We start from the raw sequence: 27279 nt of genomic DNA on the forward strand, positions 1-27279 counted from the left end.
AAATAACTCATTTCAAAGAGCCTAATGCCTACTGAAGGTGTTTAAAGACATTTTTAAACTGACAAAGAGTTATAAGCTTCACAGGAGGAATTGTGGCACCAACACATGCACAAGCCGGAGCATTGGAGTGCAGTTGTGCAGTGAAAATTTTAGCGACTAATGTAGTATCTAGTCAAAGAGTTTTCAAAATGTTAGGCGGAGATTCAGGGAGAACATAGCCTTGCAGAGAACTTGTCTCCGGCTGCATATAAATTCTTGCAAGTGGCGGGTGAGGGAAGACATCAATCTCTTCAACCCCCTTTGCATGTCATAAACCATCAATTAAGATAAGAAAAACAATATAGGGAGAATATATATTTACAAAATAATTTACTCTGAATCAATAGCTTTCTTGGGCAATAGTCTATTCTAATTTAGGATTTAGGTCTGTCTCTCATCATTTGGGGAGGAAGTTAACTCAATACCATATTCATGAGTACTACTGTCTTGGGTTGCCGTTGCTTGACCAAGATCACCACCATGCACGGAAGAATTAGGAGTTCCCACCAGCTCTTGATGAACAATGTGCGGTCCAGCACAGTCGGGAGAGCTTGGTGATGACCTTGTATTTAGGACAAAGAGGGAGAGAGGCCAGCGGCAAGAGAGAGAAGAGAGAGAAGTAATTCTGAGGTGTGTTGTATCATCTCATTGTGTTTTTATTTATAGTAGTAGGATAGGTTAAACCATTACCCTAATAAGATTACAACTCTAATTGGAATTTAACTACTAAAGTGAATATACAAAGATATTCCTATATACACTAGCATTTACTAAATCACAATCCTAATACAGTAGGACTGCAACACGGAGAATATATATTAACACAACAACTAATAGTTTTCTTGGTCAATGGTCGATTCTAATTTAGGGTTTAGTTCTGTCGCTCACCATTTGGGGAGGAAGTTAACTCAATACCATATTCATGAGTACTACTGTCTTGGGTTGCTTGACCATTGGGACTCAGATCACCACCATGCACAGAAGAATTAGGAGTTCCCACCAGCTCTTGATAACCAATGTGCAGTCCAGTGGGGTCGAGAGAGCTTGATGATGACCTTGGGGGATATCTGCTGTTTGGTGAAGATTCAGCCGCAGCTATACCATGATCACTATCTTGCAGCGTGCTCTTCCTAGAAATATCCAAAGTCAAGTCTTTTCCATAATATACTTTTAATATTTCATGAATTCTTGTCCAAAATGAGGCTTCTGTATCTGCGCGTATCAAGATGTGGCCATGCTCATAGAGGAACATAGCTATAAATATGAGGATAGCTAGTGATGAAACAACACCAGCAACGATGAAAAGGCCCCAAAAGCTATCAAGACCAAGAGTGTTGGAACTTCCCACGGTGTCGGAGTTTGAACAACTTTCATTTTTCTTGAACCACTTTTCTTCGATGGCCTTCATTTTATCTCCCTCGTGCACTTGAGTGAGTGCATCTGAAAAATCACGCGTGAGAAGCGAACCTTCTTGAAAGACCTACATGTAACCCAACGAAAAAAAATCCTTACATCAGAAAACATGTACTAGTTAGAGGAGAGAAGCCCAGAAAGAGAACAAGTGGACTTACAAATGCAAAACCAGCAGTTTTGAATGTTAACTTGAATGTTGGCTCGACAATGGTATATTTTGAACAATAAGTTGCAACAAAAAGTTTCATGTAGGGCGTTTCATCAAAAGCAGCAGAAATACCTCCGTTTTCATTCCCGTCTTGAAGAAGTTTATGCAATTCTTCTCTAGAATAATAGGCCCTAAGTTTATCATCCTGAAATCCTACTTGCTTCAGAATCCCGTAAATAAAAGAACGTCGTAGGTAGCCAACCTTGTCCCCATTCTTAATGAGCGTGTTTACATCAGTGACGGTTGGTTGGAGCTGCTGGACTGTTAATATTGACGTTAAACTGGCAGTATAACTTTGCGTTAGTATGAGAACAACAAAGCACCATACGATCACTACAAATCTAGCCAAGTTGCTCAGCACTAGCTCCCCTGTTTCAAAAGTTGAAAACATATATGGCATTAATGAGTCATCGAAAAAACAGTTGCTTTGCTTAGTTCATATAGTGCATATCAATTGTTTCTACAGCATCAGTGATCACTAAAGAATGATTAACATGATGGGAACTTACGATGTATGAAAAACATGGTTGAGAAGGAGAACCAAAAGCTTGTGCCAATTTGGTGATGTGGAGGCCCCTGAAAGTCTCTGTTTTTTGGGTGTTCAAGAAACCAGACCACAAAACCAATGAAAATAAAAAAGCAGCAGCTGGTTACCCAAAGGTCCCAGGTCAAAGGCTTCAAGAACACCCATGTGTTTTTCGCACCATTGTTTCCTTTGACAGGCACAACCATTGATACCCCCGCTTCTGTGTACGGCAATGTAAAGTCAACATACAAGGATCTATTTGCTCTAATGGTAATATCTCCAACTAAAGCATCATATTTCTGTCAAGTAAAAGTGCTAATGTTTAAATAATGTCAATAGAATAAACTGTAAAATAATAGGGGGAAAAAGAAAGAAGAACTCGTAGAATAAGAGGTTTTACCCCGAGAGCTACTTGATTGAACATATCATTGTAACTTCCAGCTCTTTCACCATTAGGCTTTGCAAAGGGACAAAACTCAAAAGGAGCTGGGTATGGTAATGCCTCTATTACAGCGGTAAAGACATCTATGCAATATCCAGTGACTTTAGTTGTGCCAGTTCTAGAATCATACGTTACATTTACCAATTCATCATACATTAGCTTCGCCGGGACTAGAACCTTTAAGGTCCCATTCGTACTAATCTGCCAACCCCTTGGAACCGAGGTGGTGTCTCCAGGCCATATAATAGGTCCAAGACTGGCATTAGAATTAGAGTGTCTGCTTGTATTTCTGTTCGATTTAATGTTTCTTACGAGTCCATTTTTGGCTGTCCAATATCCAATACCTCTTTCCCCATTATCGTTCACATTGACTATCTGAAAAGTAGATGATTGTAGTTGCCTATTAATCAAACAGAAATATCCTGAAATACCTCTGAATCTTGTACCTGATAATTCTCGGACAAGTTCAGGACCACTTTGAGAGACCTCTAATCTCTCCAAACCAGTGGAATTGCCAAAATCTTTCATCTTCTGGAAGTGGAAGTTTGTTGTTCCAACCTTCTCAACTGCCATGGCTAGTGCCCAAGCAGCATCATACGCCCACAATCCAAAAATATCTAATTTAACACTAGGGATAGTTGGATTGTCTTGTCGAAATTTTGTTTGCCATCTAGCTCTAAAACTTTCAAGCTCCCTTGTAATGGGAACATAAGTCTTTAAACCCAACACCCCTTGCATGTTGTCTATGTCGACAGAAGAACTCGAGGAAATAAAACTGTTAGTCATCCCATTTGTCATTATCCAAACATAGCCTTCACCCATCATGCCAAAGTCTTTTGCTTTTGAGAAAAACTGAGAGCCAATATAAGGTGACATATGCACTATGAAGACCCTGGTTCGCATTGACATCAACTTGCGAAGCTCTGCAACAATTTCCTCATCCGTGGCAGTTGAAGGAATGAAACTCCAGTAGGGCACACGAGTACCAACTCCTTGCAAAGCAGTAGTCAGGTAAGGTATTACTCCCTTTCCGAACTCATTGTCAACACTGATGGGCACTGCTTCAGTCCAACCAAAGGCCTGGATGACACTACTAATGGCTTTAACTTGGGATGAGTCATTCTGCGCAATTCGGAAAAAGTATGAACCGTGAAGAGAAGGGCTTGTTGCGGAAAATGATATTATGGGCACCTGAGCTTTGTCTCCAAGCTCAATTACAAAGCTGGCTTGCATTGATGATTCTAACCCTATGATGGCTTGCACTTTCTCATTTTTTATCAAGTCTATAGCTGTTTCAAAGGTGACAAATGGAAATTAATTAAACTCTGATGTAATTTCAGCTAAAAATAAGCATTTCTGGAAAATTATAATGGTTGATCACGATACAAATCCAACCCAACCAGATCCAAACAAACTTGGTTCTACCCAACTAAGCCTAACTGACCAGGGTCACTTGGATGAGCCACGTTGGAGCAATTTTAGAAAACAAACAAAATTAAAGATATATGAATTGAAGAAGAACAAGAACAACATGCACTTGTTAGTTAATGAAACTTGAAATTTGATAGCATATATATATATATAAAGAAGTATTATAACAGTTCATTTATTATGTTATAAAAACAAGCTTATGTAAAACATCAACAACAAAATTATTGAGTAAAGTTGTAGAAAACTAATTTGGAGATTGAGGCTTGCCCGGATGCAATGTTCTAATGAAAAACTTGGAGAAAACTGACAAACTTTTTTTTTTTTTTTTGAAATGCAAAGATAGCTTGTATGAACAGAAAAAGATTTGACGGCAACCAAAAAACAGTAGCAAGCCAAAAGGTAGCCACTTCAACAAAACAACACTTCTTAACAACATTCCTCATACGCAAGTGGCCAGTGAAAATGTGTTGAGCCTTTGCATGACGATGTGACTTCAAACCTTGCTATTGGCTAATCTAACATCTAAAAGGTCGTACCCAGTGCATAAGGCTCCCGCTTTACGCAGGGTCTGGGAGAGGTGAATGTCGGCTAGCCTTACCCCCATTTATGGAGAGACTGCTCCCAAGTCTCGAACCCGAGACCTACCGCTCATGGGCGAAGGCACTTGTCATCGCATCAAGTGCGACCTCTGGCTAATCTAACATCTAATCTGACAAAATCTATTGTTTGACCATAAAAAAAAAAAAACATTCTTAATAGAAGAAGAAACTGCCACCGGTTAAATTTTTTTTCATTCAATAACAAAAATTAAATAATTAATATTTAAATTTCCCACAAGCCATACCGGCTCATCCTTGGTCGAGCTGAGCAGAAGGTTGTGACAGATCACAGACATTTAGCATCTCCAAGTGAAAGTACCGAACCACACCAAATAACATGGAAGACCCCGACCATTTGAACCAATTGGGAATCAACACCTTTAATATTCTAATAGATAGTGAAACATATTTAAGAGAAGAAAAAAAACACACAAAAAAGATAAGAGGTAGAGAAAGAACCTGCAGTAGCTGCAACAACAACATCTTCTGCGGAGTCCCTTTTGTGTAGGACCAGCCTGGTTTTGTAGCCTGCATGAGAGGCGTAGAAGTCGGCGAGGGCCATGTCAATGCAGCTCATCCCCACTTTCCCATACCCGGTGTCCAAGTCAAGAACCACTCCCACATGTACTGGGATTAATGTTGTGTTTTGTGCCCCGACGAAGAAAATCTTAAAGAAAAGGAAGAAAAGAAAGACGGGTTCGATCATAGGGTTTTTTGTCATGTTTGAATACTCTCTCTTGGACGGTCTGGAATTCATAGCCGGGGGTGAGGGACACCAAGAAACTTATTTATAAGATGATAGTTAGTAGAATTTTCAATATAACAACAGTCCATTTGAATATTCAACCAAAGAAGAAGTGTCCCCTACTGCTGAATCGCTGACTTCTGATGAGGAGGTATTTCAAAGAAATTTCCCATTGACTTCTGATGAGGAGGTATTTCAAAGAAATTTCCCATTACTTAAGTCGAAAGTAGGGGGGAAGGTGGCACTGAGTGAATTTCAGTTTATTTACAAAATTGCCACCGGGTTGATTTCAGCCCAAATTTCGCTTTATTTACAAGATTGCCACTGCGCTTAAGAACGGTTTTTCATCTGGACTTGGAGTCGGTGAGAGAGAGGGAAGGGGGACAGAAGGGTTTTCGGCATGGAGGTATGGGTTTAGGGAGAAAGAGTAAGGGACAAGTATGGGGTAGGCTGATTTCACTGCTCTGCAAATTTCCTGGTCGGACCAAAACTTCAGACCTGAAACCACCCCAACGAAGGTAAACAAAAAAACAGAGGAAAATCCAGTAATTAATTTGTGTATGGTTTTCTTTTTTTCTTCTTCTTCTATTTATGGTAAATACAAAATATTGAACAGTTGATTGTGGTTGGTGAGTTGATCTAGGTTTTGTTGATTGCTGGAATTTTGGTAGTAGTGCTCCAGATTTACTTGCTCATGGTCTTCTCGTTGCTTTACTGTGAAAAGAAAAGATGGATAATTTAGTGCCAACTGTACTTAATTCAATGGAGATTTGCTAGGTTTTTAATACGATTAGGTTAATTGAATGAGTTTTGTTCAGAGTTTGGATGAGTTATTGTGAAAAGAAAAGATAGATAATTGTTAAACCCGATAACTGTGAATAACTGGCCGAATGTATTGGATTTGAATACAAAAATTTGGATATATTTTGGGTATGGGAAAAACCGTGATTATTATTCGATTATGGTTTTGGATATGGTTATAGGGATCCCCAATCCGTTCCATTTCCAAATCCAAACAAAAAAAAAATATTATATATAATATTAAAGTATTAAAATATATTTATTATTTATTGAATCCATTACCTTGACAATACAAAAATTACATTGTGTGAGTTGCATTTTGTGGAAAAGTTCAAAAGTTTTAATACGAATCAAAATCTATGAGAATTCAATGATACTTATGAGAAATATCAAAGATCAAACCAACATAATCAACGTTTAGCTTTAATTTTTATGCTTCACAAGATAAAATTATTAAATCATTTATCAAATATTTAATGACGAAATTAATATTTACTAAATTATCATGCGTTAATTGAATAAATATTTTTTTTTTATTGACGAAGATGGATATAATAATTAACCAATGAGAAATCCGTTAACCAGTCGGTATGGTTATGAATAATACCCGATGATTAATTTGTGGTTATGGATATGATTAGTTTTCATGGTTATGGGATGAATATAACATTTCTGTCCCCAAATCGAACTGTTGTCATCTCTAATATACATATACAATCTTTGTTCCATAAGGAAACAAATAAAGGACACAAACAATATCCTACCTAATAAATGACTCCTAATATTTACAATATTTTACATTCATTTTTTCCTTTAAACACCGACTCACGTTTTACAGTTTCATCCTCATTCCTAAGAAAGCGTGTATGGTTTTTCATAATTTGCATATAGGAAGAAAATTAACTAACACAATATTTTGATTTGACCAAACTCTTCAGTTTGGTCCTTAACAATGAAAATCGATAAATATAATTGACCTTGACCACCGCACATCAAATGTGATCTTTCCGTTTGAATTTAGTAAATAATTTTGTTTGTGTGTTGATGTGGCACACATACAGTCTCACAAGTATAATAATGTGGTGGATGTAGTGAGTTTTTCACCTAGCTACATCCACCACTTCGGCTCCTCGAGTCTTGACCCTAAAAATATCAAAGGTCAGTAGCACCTCAGCATCTTAAGTCTAATAATTTGGGAGACTTGGTCTTTTGAATTAATTAATCAATAGTGTAGTTTATACTCCTTAGTGATATTTTTACACTAGTAGTATTTTCGTACTTGTTTCTCAGAGGGAAAGAAAGAAGGAAGAAAACCCTTGATCACAGTATCAGAAGGGTAATTGCAACTTCTGGATTTTGCTCCAAGAGTTTTGTAATTGCATAATTGACGACGGTAAAAAAATTTGATTAACTGGTATCAACACAACGTCACCTAAAAAAAGTTACCTCCAATGAAGCTTCTTCTCTGTGATCCATGGAGATTGTAGCTTCATTTTTTCAAGTGAATCTCTTGGGCTGGCCAGAACTTTCAATTCACACTTTCTCCAAAAAGAAAAAACCAATTTCATTTTTTCCTTCTGGTGCCATGTATGAATTAAACAAGTCACTTACTATAGCTTTAGCATACCGACTGACATTGGTGAATTCTGGATAAATACCAAAATCGTGTCTCTTTCAAGCAATTCTCAATGGGATCGTTCCAAGAAACTCTAGACGTCAGGGGAAATCAAATCAAATTCAAAGGTCAGCTTCCTGAATCTGTTGCCAACTGCACAAAATTAGTGGTTTTAAACCTTGGATACAATCAGATAACGGAAGCCATCCCCTGCTTCTTGAAGAACTTTGTTCTCATTCTGCGATCCAATAAATTATACCGAGGCATTGGATGTCCAGATACCCAATGCAGTTGAATGTTAAATGGAAGCGATTTGAATTCAGGCAATGAGATTAATTGGGATGTTCTCAGTGTTGAAATTGGATATGTTGTTGGCCTTGAAGTTGTCATTTGGCTCACTCGTGTTTTGCAGGGGATGGAGGAACTGGTATTACCAAGCTTTGGAGAACGTTTTCTTTCTGAAAAGCTTCAGGTTCATGCATGGATATGAAAGCTGCTAAATTTAAAACCAACAAACCGCAAGCTTAAGAGCTGGTTTGGTATTGCTGTGCTTTGAAAAAAAGCTGTTGTGAGAATAAGCGGCTGTGAAATAAATCAGCAGAGTGTTTGGTAAACTTTTTTGTAAAAGTGCTTTTGATAGTGGGTCTTTTCATTAAAGAAGCACTGTAGCTCCGTGTGCTTTGAAAAAAAACCAGTTTTCCAAAGCTACAAATAGCAGCTTTAACTTTTTCCTTTGATTTCAGCTTATTCTCACAGCAGCTTCCAAAATAAGCCATTTTTTTTCAGTTTACCAAACGCTTAAAACCCTCACAGCTTTTTTTCATGGATGTTTTTTTTTTAATCACCTCACTCTCAAACCACCCCTAAATCTATTGGTAGTAAAAATTTGGGTAAATTACAAAAAACTACCTCAACTATTGGTGTCATGACATTTTCATACCTCATCTTTTAAAATTGACAATGTCATACCTCATCTTACGAATTTGTGTCAATATCAGACCTCCGTCGGTTTTTCAATTAATTTTTCTGTTAAATGCTGACATGAAGACGATAACCATTTTTCATTAAAAATTTAATAAAATATTATTAAAAACTAAAAAAAAATCATTTAATATTAAAAATAAAATAAAAAAGAAACCCTCAGTTCTTCCCTTCCCCCTTCTTCTCTCTTTCTTCTCCTCCATCATCTTCTTCCCCCTCTTTCTCTCTCTCTCGCCCCTCTCTCTTCTCCGTCTCTGCGCACCTACATCCCCAAAACCCAGAAACCTTACCACCCGTCCCTCCCCCCCCCCAACCTTCCTCCACCACCCTCTTTCTCTCATTTCTCTCTCTCTCGCCTCTTTCTCCTCTCTCTCTCTCTCTCTCTGGGCACCTGCATCCCCAAAATCCCAAAACCTAGAAAACCTTCCCACCTGTCCCCCCCCAACCTTCCTCCACCACCCCCTTCTCCCCACTTGTCAAATCAGGCCCTGCATCCTCGATCTTGTCCCAGACCCGACGGACCCGCTGCAAAAAAACAAAACAAAAAACAAAATCTGGGTTTTTCTCGTCGCCTCGCCAATCTTGTCCCAGGCCCGACGGACCCGCTACAAAAAAAAAAAACAAAAAAAAAACACAAAATCTGGGTTTTTTTGGTCCAAATTTTTTTTAAATAAAAAGGTGAAGAATGGACAAAGGAAGAAGGTGAAGAATGAAGGTGAAGGTGAGAGAGATAGGAAAGAGAGGTGAAGATGAGAGAGATAGGAAAGAGAGGTGAAGGTGAGAGAGATAGGAGAGAGAGAGAGAGATGGAACGCAGGGGAGAAAGGGAAGAAAGGGAGAGATGGGTTCAGATCAGTAAGGAGGAGAGAAAGGGAGAGAATTATTGGGGGTGGGTCCCATATGTTTTAAAATAAAAGTATTAAAATAATTTATTAATATTTAATTAATATTTTTATCTACTTGGCTAGGAAGTGGATCCCGTCTTAAGCCACGTCAACATTTAACAGAAAAATTAACAGAAAATTTGACGGATGTCTGACATTGGCACAAATTCGTAAGATGAGGTATGACATTGTCACTTTTAAAAGATTAGGTATGAAAGTGTTGTTCAATCCATAATTGAGGTAGTTTTATGTAATTTACCCTAAAAATTTACAGAGTCTTACAAAGTAATGATATGTAAGTAACATTAGCATACCTCCAACGAAGATTCTTCTTCATGATCCATAGATATTGGAGCTTCCAGGGTCCTGAAAGAGTAATTTTCTGGAACGGTCATACAATAATCTTATTTAGCTTACCTCATCAGAAAAAGATAAGAGAAGCACATAAAAACCAGCGAATTGTGAAGTTACAGGATCCCATGTACGGAATAATGTCTTTGTCAATTGGGGAGCATTGATGAAAAAGATGGCATTCTTAATTTGAACACAGTGAATTTAAGGGCCGAAATTCTAATATTCTCTTCGTAAAAACAATCAATCATCTCCAGATGGCGAAGGGATGATCCACCAACAATGTCGAAGTGGGGTGGAGTCAAATAGACATTGAAAGGATTTTAAACGACTTGGTTTAAGAGAGAGATTTTAGAGTTATGTAAAATTCTGCAAAGTCTATATGGATTTGAAAGGATATAAAAATAAAAAATAAAAAAAAAGACTCAAGATACAAACTTTCATGGATTTGAAAGGATTTTAGAAGACTCTTATACATAAATTTGAGGTAGTTTCTTTTTTGTTATCTCTGTCATGGCTGCATCAACCAATACCGTGCCCTCCTCGTGGAACCATAACTCCATTATAATCCACTGTCTACAAACCCATCTTACACAGTAGGAGTGCAAAATGGATAGTAAAGCCTGATTGCTTCCATGAATATTTCCTTCAAATTCCAAGAAAAAACAGTGACTCCATTTCCTTCACCCTTAAACCCAAAATTTCCCAGTTGATATGGACATCCACAGACCATTTTAGATTTTAAAGCAAAGTTTATTAATCCGTTTCAGAATTTAACTACTTCAGCTCCTCAAAGCAGAAGCAGTTTAAGCAGCAAGAATAGCAGGGTAACTACCACATTTCCCAGGCTGTTGTGGTTAAGTGATAGTAATAAAAGCCCAGTTATGGGGTTCAAAATATGGTCAAAGTTCACCCGCCTCGGGTGGGAGGGGAAGAAGAAGATGAACAATCATCTTCTCCTTTAATTTGTCTATTGTTTCAATTTTGTTAGACTTAATTTTAGGGAGTTTTAATCAATCACTCATAGTACTGTTCACTTTTAACGTTGATGACATTTTTACTGAAGTCATTCTTAGTACTATTCACTTACAATATTTTTTTGTCATTTTAGTTAAAACTCAAAGTTTTCAAGCCTTTTTTTTATTAGTTTTCCTTTAATTTTAGTGAATTGTTATTAGCACTCCAAAAATCTCATTCTACACTTCTCACAAGTGTATTTTTCTTTCTAATTATGGAAAGTTTGGAGTGCCAAATAAGATTTTTGAAGTACTAATAACGATTCCCTAATTTTATCCTTTTTATGTGCGGAAAGACTTGTCTAACTCTGTAGTTTTAATTGCATTCTAACGCTTTGTCTAATCTTTCTTGGCTTATTTTTAACTACCATTCCTAAAATATATGTGGGATCAACACTCACTAAGACTATGTTACATGTGCAATAAATATGATTATAAATTTCATTATGCGTTAACATTCAACAATTAGAGAAAATTAAGTTTTAAAGGAAATTGAATAGATGAAAAAAAAAATTGATTAGCCTGACTCGTCCAAATCAAACCCACATAAGAAATTAATAGATCTAAGGCAATGGAGAGCAAATTTTGAGTTGTAAAGAGATAACTTTCAAGTTTCAAGGGGCAAACTGAGATCAAAATCGAGTTCCCGGTGGCAAAATGAAGTGACTTTTGAGTTTTAAAGAATAAAGTGATGACTTTTGAATTACAGGGACTAAAAAGAGATTAAAAAATCGAGTTCCAAGATGCGTGGCTAAAAATAAGTCATCTTTCTTCTAGCATATGGAATTTGGGGTGCCCCGACGAAGAAAATCCTAAAGAATAGGAAGAAAAGAAAGACGAGTTTGATCATAGGGTTTTTTGTCATGTTTGAAAACTCTCTCTTGGAAGGTTTGGAATTCATGGCCGGGGGTGAGGGAGACTAGGAAACTTATTTATAAGATGATAGTCAGTAGGATTTTTAATATAACGACAATCAATTTGAATATTCAAACGAAGAAGAAGTGTCCCCTACTGCTGACTCGCTGACTGCTGATGAGGAGGTATTTCAAAGAAATTTCCTATTCATTCCTAAGAAACAAGTAGGTATGGTTTTTCATAATTCGAATACAAGAAAGAATTGAGTAAAGCAGCATGGTAAAGAAGAAGAGTAAGATGAAGACAAGAAAAACAGGGTTGATCATAGAATTCTTGGTCATGTTCGTATGCTCCTTTGAATGGTTTGGAATAAATTGATGGTGTCGACCATAAGGAAGTTTCCCCCTACCACTGAGTCACTAGCTGCTAATCAAGAGGGAATTTGAAGAAGTTTCATCCTCATTCTTAAGAAACAAGCGTGTATGGTTTTTCGTTTTATATACAGGAAGAGATTTTCCTATTCATTCCTAAGAAACAAGCTGGTATGGTTTTTCATAATTCGAATACAAGAAAGAATTGAGTAAAGAAGTATCTACCTCAGAAGAAAAATAAGTAATGGTGGACACAGTGAATCAAGACAGTTTTGCCACAGCTACATTGATCCATTCGTGTTGAAGAAATGGCATCCATCAGCGGATTTGAATTTGATTCAATGAACCTTCTTCTAAACTAAGGCAGGAGACTTGGTTTATACTCTATACTCTAATGATGTTTTTATACTAAGTAGTTTTCTTGTACTTGTTTTTAAGATGGAAAGTCAAGGTTGACGTTCCACCACAAAACCAATTGACAATATGAAGTAGTCCAACTCCTTAAACTCCCGTGAATGGGTTTGCTTAACTTTCGACGTAGAACATTTCTTCACAAAGTAAATTAATGCAACTTCTAGGTTTTACTCAAAAAGTTATAATTGGCAAATGGTTAAATTTTTTGAAAGGTTTGACCAAACCTGGTAAAGAAGAAGAGTAAGATGAAGACAAGAAAAACAGGGTTGATCATAGAATTCTTAGTCATGTTCGTATGCTCTTTTGAATGGTTTGGAATAAATTGATGGTGTTGACCATAAGGAAGTTTCCCCTTACCACTGAGTCACTAGCTGCTGATCAAGAGGGAATTCGAAGAAATTTCATCCTCATTCCTAAGAAACAAGCGTGTCTGGTTTTTCGGGGCAAATCCCGATTGAGATTTCCCGCTTGACAAGGTTGATTGTTCTTGATCTTTCTGAAAGTCACTTAAAACTTGAGAACCCCAATTTAAGCATGATGGTGAGAATTCTCCCCGAGCTTGAAGTGTTATATCTTGGATTCTTGATCGGGTATACATATCAAGGAGTGACTGGTGCCAAGTGTTAGAGATTTCAATAATAAATATATAAATTATATATATACACACACACTAGCCTTCATGCACGCGCGTGCAGAAGGCATTTTTTGAATCACGGCGTACTACGCGCGACTTGCATATTTTAAATGTATTTATATGCGTAAATTGACAAAAGGAAAGTCAAATATTTGAAGTAAATGAATCATTTAAGATCATGCCAGAAGTAAACTCTCATAAACCAATTAAAGCAGCTGAATTCACATAATAAAATCGGTCTCTATAGAATTTACATTAAGAATAGAGAATATAATATTTAATAAACAATTAATTAAATCACATTATTACTAGTCATTGTGAGGCCAAGCTCACCTCCTCCCCTTTAGTGTAGATAATATCGTATGTTAAAAAAAATTGACAATTAATTTAATCACATTATTATTCATGTGCGAAATACCTTTTTTATAACCAGCATTACACGCTTCTTAAGATGTTTTGAACGTGCTTAAAAATAGAGAAAATAATATTTAATAAACAATTGATCGAATCACATTATTGCTAGCCTATTGTGAGGTTAAGCCCACCCCCAAAAGGGTTTTTATCGGTAAGATGCAATGATGTGAAAAAATTCTTGAAAACTTGTAGGTTTGTGCAACCCAGCTATTAGGCTGAAAGAGCTTCATGAGATGAGATGGGCTCCATTTCGAAATGGCGAGGTGTTCTAAAGTTTGATAAATTTTGTCATTGACATTACGGTTTAAGATTTTTCCTCTTTGTTATTAAAAAAATGAAAAAAATCCATTCTAATCCTTGTCTAAGATTACTTTTTGAATAAAACCTTGTTTAAGATTAAAAACTAATTCTAATCATTGGCATTTAATTGTAATTTAATAGAGTTTTTTGTTTGTAGGTTATATATTGATTCCCATAAATAATAAAAATGTTATTTATCATTAATAGTTATTACTAAGTTTCCATAATAAGAAAAATCATATATTATCATATATTTTTTAGTGTGTGTGATTTTGTCCTTATATATGTATATGCATATACGTACGTACATACGTATGTTTAGATACTATAATTAAGTACCGATACATTAATACCGAAAATGATATACCGATACATTCGTATTGAAACTTACGAACCGATATTTCTATACCTATGAGTAAAATAAGATACCTAAAGTTAATGGTAATGTACTGATATATTCATACCGATACTTCCATACCTATGAATAAAATAAGGTACCGAAAGTTATGTATAAATTATTTTTGTTTTGTTGTTGAATTTTTTTTAATAATAAGAATTTGAATTTTGAATAAATTTGTATATATTAATATGATTGGAGCACCAAAAAAAACATTAATTATGGATGAGTAAAGAGTTTCGAATGGTAAGTTTAAAAATAAGAAATGTGTTATAATTACTTAAATATGGTAAGCTTTAAAAATAGGGATTAATATTGGATTTTGAAAACCATTCAGGTTAAAATCTAAAAATAATCTTATTGAAGCCCTAAAATCTAAAAGCCTCTTATAAAAACTCAAATTACAGTTACATAGAGTACGAATTTGTCAATTCGATATATTATTATTATGATTGAGTTAATGTTTGTTTTAGCGGAAATTACCAACACCTTAAATATGATCACGAATTTGTTCTGGTATGAATGAAGGTTCGTGATCATTGCCCTACTCGGATATAGTTGGCCCAAAAAATCATTAACTTAATCATGTTTTACGAATCTTTTACGTCTAAATTGCTTTCATTGACTCATTACCAATTTTTTTACGTGTGGGAGTGGAACTTACATGCTAAATACGAGACACTAGCAAGATTATTACATAAGCTGTATTAAATTGAGATTTTAAAAGATTTAATGGAGTTATAAATTCTCACCAAATCTCAAGGTAAGTAGGTGAAGGATCCTTTTAAAAATGGAGTTTTAACAAAAAGGGTTTGGTATTATTCATTCTTAATCATAAGGACATTTTATGTATGAAAAGTCTATAATAGATCAAACTCTTTTCTTTATTTACTCTTATGCCATTACATGCGGACCACAACGATGTTGACATTTCTGTCTGGAAATACATTATGATGCTATTCATCTTATGCTAATTTACAGCTAGTTCTTCAAGCTTCCATCATGTTGTCGATGTTATGCAGCTCTTCTTCTGACAAATTATTCCAATACTGTTCATCACCTTCTACTAGCTCCGCATCTCTTTCTCTATCTTCTTCCACCTTGTAATATATTTCCGCTGTTTCTTCTTTGAAATTTTGGAGCTTCCAATAAAACTGATGACTGATTCTTGTCTTGCTGTAAATATACATCTCTTCTTCTTCTGCTACTAGTACCATATCATACCTAAAATCTTCAAACTCATCTAAAGCAAACATTTGGATCTCTCTAAATTTTAAAATATCTTTGTATGAAGGAGTCCACCTATGTGAGGAGATAGGGTTCAGTCTAAAGGACTCTTCATTGATCATGGCTATATGCCTAGCTTTCTCCTTATGCATGTGTACATACCAATCTGGAGGACTACTAATAAAACTTATGCAAATTTCTTTCCACCTTTCTAGATAATCTTCTGCTACTTTAATAAGCTTTTCAGGAAATTATTCTAGTTGAGAAATACGGTTAATAAATATTTTATCGAGATAACCAAACTCTAATAGTAAGACAGGGGTAACTTCTACCTCATTATGCTTTTTGTGATGCTCATAACTAAAATGCCATGATTTAAAATCTCTCATGTCAATCCTGGCTATAGCTATGCTAACCTCTGGTTTACAAATACAATTCTCTGTACTATCACAAAGACATGGATGATACATCTTTGTAATAATATCCATCCCTGGTTTTTGATCAAAGATGGACTGATACAAGGCACATTGTAATTGTAATTGTAACTGTTTCATGGATTGTGATGCTTTGCTCAGGATCTCATTTTGCATATCTGTTGGCATTATTCTTAGTTTTGCCTTTGAAATTTCTTCTAATAAAACATCGTCTAATATTAAGTCTGAAGATATATTCCTAAGAAAACTTTCATATTTTTCTTGTTTTTCTTTGTCACTCAGAACCTGATGCTGCTTATTACTTTGATGTTGCTCCATTTCAACGTCTTCTTCTAAGAGCTCAATCTTAATTTCTTCTATGGGCTCATTAGCCTCTTGTTCTATAGGTTCAACTAGCAGGAATGCCCGCGCTTTGCTGCGGGTTTTCAAACTATAACCAACAACATACATGAAAATATCCACAGAAAAATTAAATGAAAATCCTGTTGCAATACAATCGCATTCTTAAATGCAGCAATTTAGACAACCCACGTTTTACCTAAGCAACACTCACAAAACCACAAACAATCCCAGAAAAGTTACTGACTTTAGAATTAATTCAAGTATATTAGGAGCACGTTTGCACTCAATACAGGGAACCAATGGAAAGCAAATCCATAGCTCTTCTAACTTTTCTATTTGAAATTTGTGGGCAATAAAAGCTGTCAACAAAATAAAACAAAATTTTCACAAATTATCAAAATAAAATTCAACAACAAATTGCCAATGTCCGACTCATCATAAACAATCAAAATTAAAAGCAGGAAAGACTGAGAGTAGTGTATCAGGCCGATGTCCAACTCGTCATGGAGAGCTTCAGTCATTGATTCTGACAACTCGGCTAAAAGAGCTTTGAGAGAAAAATAGGCATTATCGCAACTATCTTTTGAGAAGTGAATTTCACATCCACAACTAAAATTTCAAAACCCACCACTGAAGCACCATATGGAAACAACAAAGAAGAAATTTAGTCAACTTTTCCATGAAAATCCACCCATAGACTATTTGTGCATTCCTTAAACAAAGTTATTTTCTAATCATTAGTATCCTAACCAAAGCAATTTCCAACTTCAACATTCAAAACGAAAACATACAGAGTTTATATTAATCACTCAAAGTGATGTTTATATTTTGTACCACTACTGATTAACCTTAATACATACATTTCGAGGTCCTCACTAACACTTGAAACCTCTTGGACACATAAAGCTGCAAAATACAAATAAGTAAATTGCTTTGAAAAATATATTAGGATGATATTACCTTCCCAATCACAGCTCATTTGCATCTTGCCAAAATTGTCAGACTCGGATTTAAAAAAATTTGACATTGTATTGCTAAGACCACCAATTGGCTAGATTAAAAAGCATTCCTTTCCCAAAACCTTTGAACTGTTCAGAGTCCAAATTCCAGAAAACAAATGCTAATCAATAACAATCAATGTTGGGTAATCACTGAAATTAAAGTCCAGAATTTACTAATGTCAAACTTATAGCCAAAGGAGCAATCAATTTACTGAACTCCAAAGAAAAATCTTCACAGAAAGTATCTAATTTCCAAAAGCTTTTTCATTCATAATTTGAAATAATTCAAAATTGCAAGCAAGAAAACTCTCCAATTTGAAAAAGCTCTGCAAGGTCATGAAATTGCCCATGAATATCGCCACAAATTGTCACTGGCCCTTTCACATGCATGCAAATAAATAATAATAAGTGTCTACCCATATAGTTTAAAAGATCTACACCAGTGTTACCAGTTCAAAATGAAGGACAATAATAACGCTTTTTTCCCATACAAAATGAAATAACAGTGAAATATGTAATGTAATACAAATATAATAAGAGACTAAAGAGACCAAAATTTACACCTGAACATTGCTTTCTCCCATTAGAATTTCCTTGGCTTTCTCACATAACATTCTCACCTACAGTGAAGCAATGAAGAAATGATGATGTATATGATGATGTATAGATAGACGGTTCTGAAACCAAAAGACAGGAGATAACTTCTTCTCTCTTTTTTTATTTTTTTTAAAATAGAAAACATAATATAACTTAAAAGATGCTTAAACAAACCATTCTGGCATACAGCCAAGTTCGATACTGAGGTAAAAGTCCCATATTATACTTTAGTACATTTCACATAGTTTTGTATAAGACAATTCACTTTGAAAAATGCAACTGCCTTATCTTAAAGTGGCAATGCAACTGCCTTATCTATAGTCAATCGCTAAAATATTTATAGGAATCCAATCCATTTTTTAAATAAATGAGAAGCATGCTATAAGACAATTTGGTTCTTCACCTAATCAGTTCAAAGTTCCCTCGCCAAAATGCGTTCTTCAACTGAAATAGATTTATCCCCTCTTTTTATGCCATATCCAACTAATTTCATGTCATTCCGAAAATGGCCTATTTACCATTTCCCGCAAGATACAAATTATAGATCTTGTAGTAAATTTAGACAAAGTAAGGCATTTGATTTAAAATCACAATAAACAGAACCAGCATTACATCACTACAAACACAAATAAAAGTAACTTGTTGTAGTCAATTAGGCTATATGATCTTTGCTTGCGGCATCTCTAACTATTCGGTTAGCGTCTTTCACTTAATGAATCATGTGTTTTTCAAAGCATTACTAATATACAATTGAAAATCACGGAAAGAACGAAAAATGAACATTTCACAACGAAGAACTAATTTCTAATTATTTAAAAATTAGTCATCAAATTTCATAAATAAATAAACCCAAAAGAATGCAAAAAATTGGAACCTTTGGGTGAGCAAGTAATGTCTCGTATCAAAATCCTTTCTCCCTCCGGCGAAAGCTCTGTGCTGCCACTGCACCCAACCATGAATCAGAGAAGAAGCAGAGGATTGAGCATGGAGTGGAGAGAGTTCCACTGAGAGAGAGAAAGAACAGAGTGTGTGCATCTAACAATTTAAGCATGATCTGATGGATTTTTAAGAATGAAATTTCAGAAATGAAAATGAAGGGGGGCATTTGGAGGAATGGGCAGAAGAAGAGAAGCAGCTGAGACAGAGAAGCGTGGACAGAATAACATGATAAACTTTATCTTGGTCTGGAACGTGAAAAACTATCTAGCAACACAATTTGTCAAGAGATGTAAGTTCTATATATATATATATATATATATATATATATATCAACTTGTCATATTTCATAAAACTAAAAGCATGGCAATTTATGGAACCTTAGCTGCCATTTGTCATATCCGGCAGCTGCTTCAGCCACCCCCACTGGAATCCAGGGTTAAGTGCATTTCATTCGAAAATCCATCACTCTGAAAAACGAAAACAAAAAATCAATTCAAACCCATCATATCCAACAACCCAAATATTATAATAATCTAATCAAACAATAAACAATTAGAGATGAAGCTCTATTACCATAAAGAAATCAGGGGTTGTCTGGTATAAGCTAGCTAAAGCTTCATCAAATATATAGAGAATGATCAAACAATTACCAGACAGAATTTGTGGCTTGTTTGGTAGAACTAATTGAAGCTTCATCCACTATATAAAGGATCACCAAAGAACTAAAAAAAGTGGTAATATGTTGTTATAATTGAATCATAATTCGAGTCTTACTCCAAGATGGACGGCGTGGCAACTTTAATTCATGAAATTAGGAATATATAGAGTCAAATAAAATTGGATAAACCAAAATTCTTGATAGATCAACTATGAGGGCTATATATAGTCATGTCACACTTTGGATTATATGTAGAGAAGTGAGAACCAAAATTTATGAAGACACAAAGACTTCAGATACGAAGACACAAACTTTAGATACAAAGAGAATAAGAAAACAAAACAACTTGACACTATTTCTTTCTTGTATTATGAAGCAGTAGATTGCCACATGCTAAAATGTTAAATCTGCTTGGATATGGAATGTGCAAACACAAAAACATGGACTCCATACTTTGGCCTACCAAATACTCTTTGTGGATGCTTACCCCAGAATTGTCTGCATGAATTTTTTCCTTTTTTCAAGCCATGCTTTATCGATAGCCTATCGTATTTCGTATTCTCAATGTGTCTTTAGATTGTGAAACATACCCATCTTATTAAACTATAATTCTTATTTCACTTTAGTGATACCTCAAACTTTCAAATGCTGCTTTAGCTTCATCACTCCTTTTTCAATGGATTTTCTTCAGGTCTCCTGGCCTATAAAATACAGAATAGGAATGTGAAATATAAAAGTTACAACCACTAAAAAAACAGAGTATACTTTTAGACAACATGTTCAAACACCCAAATATAATTGATATCTTCCAAAAAAAAGAAAATGCCTCTCGATTAGATTTCTTTCATTCACTAACCTTCTCCTTGACAGACTTCTAAGATAGAACCAAAAAGGAAAACCAGTCACAACTGGAGCAAGGAGTGGGGAAGCAGGCAGAGAGAAGTGGGAATTATACCTGGAAATAACAAAAAAACCCAGCGAGTACAACAATCTGTGAACACCATGCTTGGCAAGGGTAGAAATTTCATTAAATATTGAGATGAACATGATAAGATTCATATGCAAAATAAAAACAAAATACAGTATACTACAGTTCATAAAAACTTGCACTCAACTCCCAGTTCATAAAAACATAGAAAGAAAGTGTATTGGTTTGGTATAACTGAATAACCATGCACAATAATGAGCTCATACTCATTGAGAGACGTTCAAACATGATTGTACAAATCATATATAAGAAGAAATACTCTACGCATATACTTTGAGCAACAGAAATTATACTAAAAAATAGAAATTATTATTGATTAAGCCCACCAAAGTTTCTCAATCACTTCGAATGTCAACTCATTGTTTGCAAAAGATATACAAAATAGTATATTAGTTGGGTTACAAAGAGTAATCACTCTTACAATGATTCTCACATGTTGAAAGATGGACAACCAGATTGTTGCACGTGCAAAAAACATGATTATACGAATCATATATAAGAGAAAGTACTATATAGCCATATAGGTATACTTCAAAGTAACAAACTTTATACAAAAACTCGAAATTATTATAGAGTAAGGACAACTATATTATACAATCAACTTTGAAGTGTTATCCATTGGTAAATTTTCAGTATTAATTCTATTGGATTATCCATAAGAAATTCAGAATCCAAAACTGCATCAATTGTTAGTTCAGAGTTCAAACCAACAGCCACTCTGCTTATGTGGTCTAGACCCAAACCATACAGTACAAAATTGAAAACTCCATAAAAATGATCCCTCACTTTTTTTCAGAGGAACTATCCCATTTGAGCTCCGGATCTACCACATTTGTGCAGTGTAACCCCTCTATATCTGGAGCTGGCCCGCAAAGAAGCCAGTGCTCTGCCGACGTAGTATGTGCAGTAATTCTTCCTTAATCAAATTCTTCATCTATTCATTCATTAGAAAAAAAGATTACAACCCAAACCCACCGCCATTTTAAATTAATCAAAATTAGGTTAACCAAGAAACGTATGCATCATCCAACCTGTTTTTAATCATCCTCGTAATCACTGAGGTTTTAATTGATATCATCCAACCTGTTTCATTCATTTAAAAAAAAAAAAGGATTAAAACCCAAATCCTCCCCCCCCCCCCCAATATGACACTCCTCTGACCCTGATCTCAGCTCGACTGTAGGCTCTAATTCAGCCAACCCAATTTAAGAACAATAATACATACAATTCCCACAGTAATCAAATTATCTAAATCCCCAAACAGCAAGAAAATCCAAGCAAAACAACCGAGGAAGTCTTTTTACCCAGCCGAGCATGAACTGTGTCAAATCCACCTATATGTCAAAACCCTGTACATAAGTTTCATAAAAAATAAAAAAAACCAAATAGAAAATCATGACAAAAAATTGGATTAATTGACACTAATCCAAGTCAATGAAATAGCCAAGGTCAAGAATCCATACCCGAATACACTTGTTTCCCACAGTTCCTGCACCCAATAAAAAATCTATAAATCGTAATTATACCAAATTTGGACGGATGTATTTGCATCTTGCATTCAAATTCCAAAAATCAACTCAAAAGAAAATAACCCATAAAAAATTAAATTTAACTAAGCAAACCCAAATTAAGTAAATCAAAGACTTCCAGATATAATGTGAAATATATAAAAAAAATTTCCCTTACCAGAAACCAAGAACCCTAATCTGATCAATGCCCGATTAAAAAGATTAAAAAGAACCAACCAATCAAAACTTCCAGACCGATTGCAGTGGCGGACTGCAAACGAAGTTGCAGGCCTCCTTATATTTAATTTTCTTTTGCCTAGCGGGAGAAATGGAGGCTCTGGGATTGTTGGGGAGATGATCGACCCCCATAATTTTCTTTTTGTTTCGGGTTTCGACCTAAAACCCTAATTTGAACCAAAATGCATAGAAAGAAGAACATCGGATCTACTACTAACCTTTGTTCTAATCATTCTCTTTGAACTCGTTCTCCAAAGCTTTATCGATCATGTCGACGAAGCTGCCTTCTATGGGCTTGGAGAGCGAGACACTGGACTCGGTGGGCGTTGGCGTTAAGGAGGAGATCTGAGTTAGTGACCGAGTCGTCAGCAGCAACATTCCCTACTCCTCACCCTCCCTCCCTCTCTCTCTGTCGCTCTGTCTCTCTGTCTCCCTCACCCTGTCTCCCTCCATCCTATCTCTATCTCTATCTGAGAGGCATGGTCTCCCATCCCCGAAACCCTCACCGAATGACAACACTCTCTCTCCATCTCCCTCTCTTCTGTCCCTCTGTTTGCGCTAAGCCATCCAATCCGTCCAAAACCATACGGACAAAATTACCCTCCTAACTTTTGATAATTACCTTCCAACCCAGCCATAGATATGATGGTAGTGATGTAAATAAAGCAAAATCGAGGGTCAATATTTTGACTGTAGCTAAGCTACAGTCAATTCACTCCTCAATTTTAGAATAGATAATAACCTCTTTTCCTTTATTCTTATGCTGATCAATTTCTAGACCTATTTTTAATTCTCTTTTGAAGGTGTCACTTGCCTTTTGCTGCATTCTAAGAGATTGGAGTTCTTGGTTCATTTTGGTAAACTTACCAAGTAATGACTCATGGTCCCTAGAGATGACTTGAAGGTTGTGCTCAAGAGAATGAATATGTTGCTGGTTTTGGTGGAAATTAAAATTAAAGCTATCAAACTCTTGTTCTAAGGCTCTAATTAATTTTTCATGACCTAACCTCATGCTTGGCTGCTTAATTTGGGTATTCCAAAGATTATCTAAGAGAACCTGCTGCCTATCAGAAAGCCCTGGTACCTTTGACCTGTATCTCAGAGTTGGATTTCTGATTCCTTCAACAATATTGCCATTAAAGTTGAACGTGGGTACTGGTGGTGATGCTGGTCTGCTCATGCTATTTTGAAATCCACTGAATGGTGGAGGTTGATGGTGCATCATCATGCCATTGAAAGAAACTTTTCTGTCTTGCGGCTTTGTGCTATTTGCTGATGATGGTCCACGATATTCCATACATGTTCAACAAATTAATCTTGATAAGATATCAACTAATGTATTGTCATTACCTTTTATATGTTCAAAAATTGGTTTAAAACCATTTCCTGTAATTGAATCAACAAAATTAACTCATCTTCGTGCTGCCTGTTTATTAGCATGTATTTTGTTATAATGAGAAACTATATTTTGACAATCTGTTCTAATCGTAAATACTTCATTATGTAAAAATAAAGAAAATGCTTCAAGTGAATTAATTATCCCTAAAATTTCTAAATCTGTTGATGGTAATCTTGACTGTACATCACTAAACTTTCCTGAGGAATATCTACAAACTTGTTCGTCAGATTTTGGAGACTCCCTATGCCTTTTCTGATATAGTATACCTGCCCATCCTAATGATGAAGCATCTGTTTCGACTATCTTGTAACTATCATCTAATGGTAATGTTAATGGCTTAAGTTTAGTAATTTCTTCTTTTATTTTTTGAACTAATTTAATATCTTCACTATTAAAATATTTTTGTCCAATTTTGCTAGTTTTACTATGTAATACTGCTATTTTTCTTCCTAAATTAGGGATAAAATTTCTTGCATAATTTAGCAATCCTAAAAATGCTTGTAACTGTTTCTTATCTTCTAATTTATCTGGAAATTCTAACACATTTTTAGCTATATGATCTTGTAATTGGATTGTACCTGACTTGATATACATTCCTAAAAATTCTATATCTTGCTTTTCTAATGCTATTTTATTTTTGCTAATTACAATTCCATTATTAATAAATTCTTGTAATACTATCTCTAAATGCTTCCTATGTTCATTTTTATTTTTACTATGTACTAAAATATCATCTACATAAACACTACAAAAATTATCATATTTCTTGAAAATTTGGTCCATCTTTCTTTGAAAGATCGATGGAGCATTTTTAAGTCCAAATAGCATAACGAGCCACTCAAAATGTCTTTCTGGACAAGTAAAGGTTGTCCACTCAATTGATTCTTCTGCTAATCTTATTTGCCAAAAACCTGATTTACAATCAAATTTGCTAAAATATTTACTCTCTTGAATTTTGTTTATAAGCTCATCCTTATTTGGTAATTTATAACTATCTTCGTATGTATTATCATTTAATCTCTTATAATTATAAACTATTTTAGCCTTACCTCTTTTTAATTCCGAATGTTTTCTTACAATAAATGCTGCTGATCTATGTCTAGACTTAGATGGTCTAATTACTTTTAAATTTAACAACTCTTTTATTTGCTGCTCAAACTCTTGTTTATCTATTAGACTACAAGGCATATCAGCCGTCTCAATGGTTAAATCTGGGTTAATTATATCTAATTTTGCTAGTATTTTATTTTTGCTCCAATGTAACTGTGGGTCTTCTCCTATAACCTTAGTTTGTTCTGCTAATTGTAACAATTCTTCTAAATTCTTTGGTCTATCTAACCGTAATATTTCTATGCAGGTTCCTTCTTCTAAAATCGGGTATTCATGTTCAAAAATGTCTTCATCAAACTCTTCTACGTTATTATGCTCATCATTTTCTTTTGAGTTTTCTAAATGATAACTATCTTGACCACTAGTCTCTTCTATACTTATGTTTTTGTATACTTCTACAGTATTACTTTGATCAATTATTGTAATGCCTCTTTTGAAAAATGTTATGTTAGGGTTCATAAATAAAAAACCTTGCAAACTTTTCAAAAAGTTTAATCCTAAAATAAATGGATATGATCCTACTGGTGAAACAAATGTTAATGGTAAATTAAATTGTTGTTTTTCTACTTTAATAAACTTATTATTTATACAATGTGTTAAGTAAACTGGTCTCTCATCAAATTGTGTTATTCTTACTGGTTTTGCTAATTTTTGTGTATATTTTTCTGGTACTAACTCTTCTCTTATGGCACTCTTTGCACTCTCTGTATCTATCATAGCTATGATTTGTATCTTATGTTCTTTTGCTAATTCTATTTCGCAATTTATAGTGATTAAAGAACTAGTTTTTGGTTTTTCTATACTATAAACAATATTTCCTAATATTTCAGATTCTGCTAAATTAACTTCTAATAACCTATTACTATAACATTTTTCACATAATATTGAGTATGTATTGTAATATTTATTTGCAACTAATTTATTACACTTATGACATTTTTCTGGTCAACCTAAATTAATGTATTTATATTCTTCTTCATGTTGTTCTTCTATGAATGCACACATATATTCTTCTAGATCACTATTTGTACTACTTGAATCTTCCGAGTCTGAATCTATCATGTTAATACTCTCTATACTATAAATACTCTCATTATCACTTAAATTATCTAAACTGTATATTGACTGAATATCATCATCTTCTTCTAACTTAAACAACTTCATCAAATGTACTTTTTCTTTCGACTGTTTACCTAATTTTGGACATTTAGGTCTAATATGTCCAGCTTCTCCACATGAATAACATTTACAACTACTCTTATCTTTTGGTGCTTTATATTTCCTAATCCAAGGTCTGCCACTTCTTTTTCTAAATTGTTTTGGAATATATGTTCTTTTCCTATATGTTCTTGAAGGTCTTATACTGAAATTCTTATGTTGTTTGTAGGGTTTATATGACTTATATTTCTTTTTGTATATTTTCTTATGCTTATTTTTCTTATGGCAACCATACTGTTGTGGTAAATCTATATTTTTACAACTCATGTAAAATTGCTTCCTAATTTGTCTCTTAGCCTTTATTTGATTACACTCTTGTCTAAGTATATAATATACATGTTGAATTTTAGGTCCTATAGCAATATCATTTTTCTTCGAATGCTTTTGCCATTTATTCCAAATCTTTTCTGCTATTGGTCCTTTTATTTTTGTCATATAAGTATCTAATAAATTAATATCACTAATTCTACATGTTCTTCCTAAATATTTAAAGAAATATGTGATATACTCAGCTATATACTGTAAATCGCAAATTTGTAATTGTTCTAAATTTCTGATTGCTCTTATTTGTTCTTGTTCACTTCTGCCATCTAACCTATTATGATCTAAAAACTCTTGTTTAATCAAAGTAACAAAACCATCAATATTAAAATGTGTTTTAGCTACCTGATGTTGTTCTGAATTTTGAACTTTCCATGATTGGAAATAATCAAAAACTAAACCATCCAAAGTATGTTCAAAGTAATCTAACATGTTTTGTGAATTACTAAAATCTAACATTAATGTTGCATGTACGCAGCCTTTTTCCCATCTCTCAATCATTCTTTCCCAATCTTGTGGATCTACATTATCTAAATTTAATATATTACCAGCTATATTAATTTGTTCTAACCCTCTCAAATATGGAATCCTATTTTTTCTAGGTTTTATCATACTTTCTTCCATATAGTCTACTTTTGCTTTTTCATTATATTGTTCATTTGTTGGTCTTAAAAATTGTTGATCTGTTCTGCTTGCGTGTCCTGGATTTTCTACTCCTGATGTATTACTTTCTTCTGCTGGATTACATTCTGCTTTCAATTCTAATAAATTATTATATTCTTTCGATCCTAAAATGTGTTCTACTCCTATTTCTAAGATTAAATTTTTTATTTCTTCGTCTGAAATTTTATGTAGTCTTAAATCA

General features: G+C 34.5%; 2 protein-coding genes and 3 long non-coding RNA genes across 25 annotated transcripts in view; 2 read left to right on the top strand and 3 right to left on the bottom strand.

Annotated features, from left to right (window-relative positions):
- LOC126603741 (glutamate receptor 2.8-like) overlaps window positions 1-5415 on the bottom strand; it is a 56881-nt gene extending 51466 nt beyond the window's left edge. Inside the window, exons 1-6 of one of the 5 annotated variants that reach the window (XM_050270699.1) lie at window positions 5118-5263; window positions 4904-5046; window positions 2587-3917; window positions 2170-2485; window positions 1611-2029; window positions 660-1519 (exon numbers count right to left, since the gene is read on the bottom strand). In XM_050270699.1, coding sequence (XP_050126656.1) covers window positions 911-1519; window positions 1611-2029; window positions 2170-2485; window positions 2587-3861 — 2619 coding nt within the window. In that variant the 5' untranslated portion in view covers window positions 3862-3917; window positions 4904-5046; window positions 5118-5263 and the 3' untranslated portion in view covers window positions 660-910. Of the gene's footprint in view, window positions 1-659; window positions 1520-1610; window positions 2030-2169; window positions 2486-2586; window positions 3918-4903; window positions 5047-5117 lie in introns of those variants that run through there. The other 4 variants (XM_050270698.1, XM_050270695.1, XM_050270696.1 and 1 more) reach the window with 4 other exon arrangements.
- The window catches only part of LOC126603745 (probable beta-1,3-galactosyltransferase 12), a 56692-nt gene that overhangs the window by 16493 nt on the left and 12920 nt on the right, over window positions 1-27279 (top strand). The window lies entirely within an intron of this gene.
- LOC126603754 (uncharacterized) lies at window positions 5259-12700 on the top strand. The gene is made up of 2 exons (XR_007616394.1): window positions 5259-5402; window positions 11939-12700. It is a non-coding gene; the product is annotated as an uncharacterized LOC126603754 (long non-coding RNA).
- Window positions 7412-10067, bottom strand: LOC126603758 (uncharacterized). Its single transcript, XR_007616397.1, has 2 exons — window positions 9998-10067; window positions 7412-8312 (listed from the first exon to the last, which is right to left on the bottom strand). It is a non-coding gene; the product is annotated as an uncharacterized LOC126603758 (long non-coding RNA).
- On the bottom strand, window positions 16542-23098 carry LOC126603752 (uncharacterized). Of its 15 annotated transcripts, none has more exons than XR_007616388.1 (12): window positions 22585-23098; window positions 22085-22110; window positions 21926-21970; window positions 21653-21704; window positions 21408-21555; window positions 20490-20588; window positions 20266-20334; window positions 19353-19442; window positions 18911-18978; window positions 18003-18059; window positions 17399-17526; window positions 16542-16797 (listed from the first exon to the last, which is right to left on the bottom strand). It is a non-coding gene; the product is annotated as an uncharacterized LOC126603752 (long non-coding RNA). The 15 variants fall into 15 exon arrangements; XR_007616384.1 differs by having other exon boundaries at window positions 16542-17068; XR_007616386.1 differs by lacking the exon at window positions 17399-17526 and having other exon boundaries at window positions 22585-23096.

The sequence above is a fragment of the Malus sylvestris genome, chromosome 15, assembly GCF_916048215.2.
Source record: "Malus sylvestris chromosome 15, drMalSylv7.2, whole genome shotgun sequence".
NCBI classification, from domain to species: domain Eukaryota; kingdom Viridiplantae; phylum Streptophyta; class Magnoliopsida; order Rosales; family Rosaceae; genus Malus; species Malus sylvestris.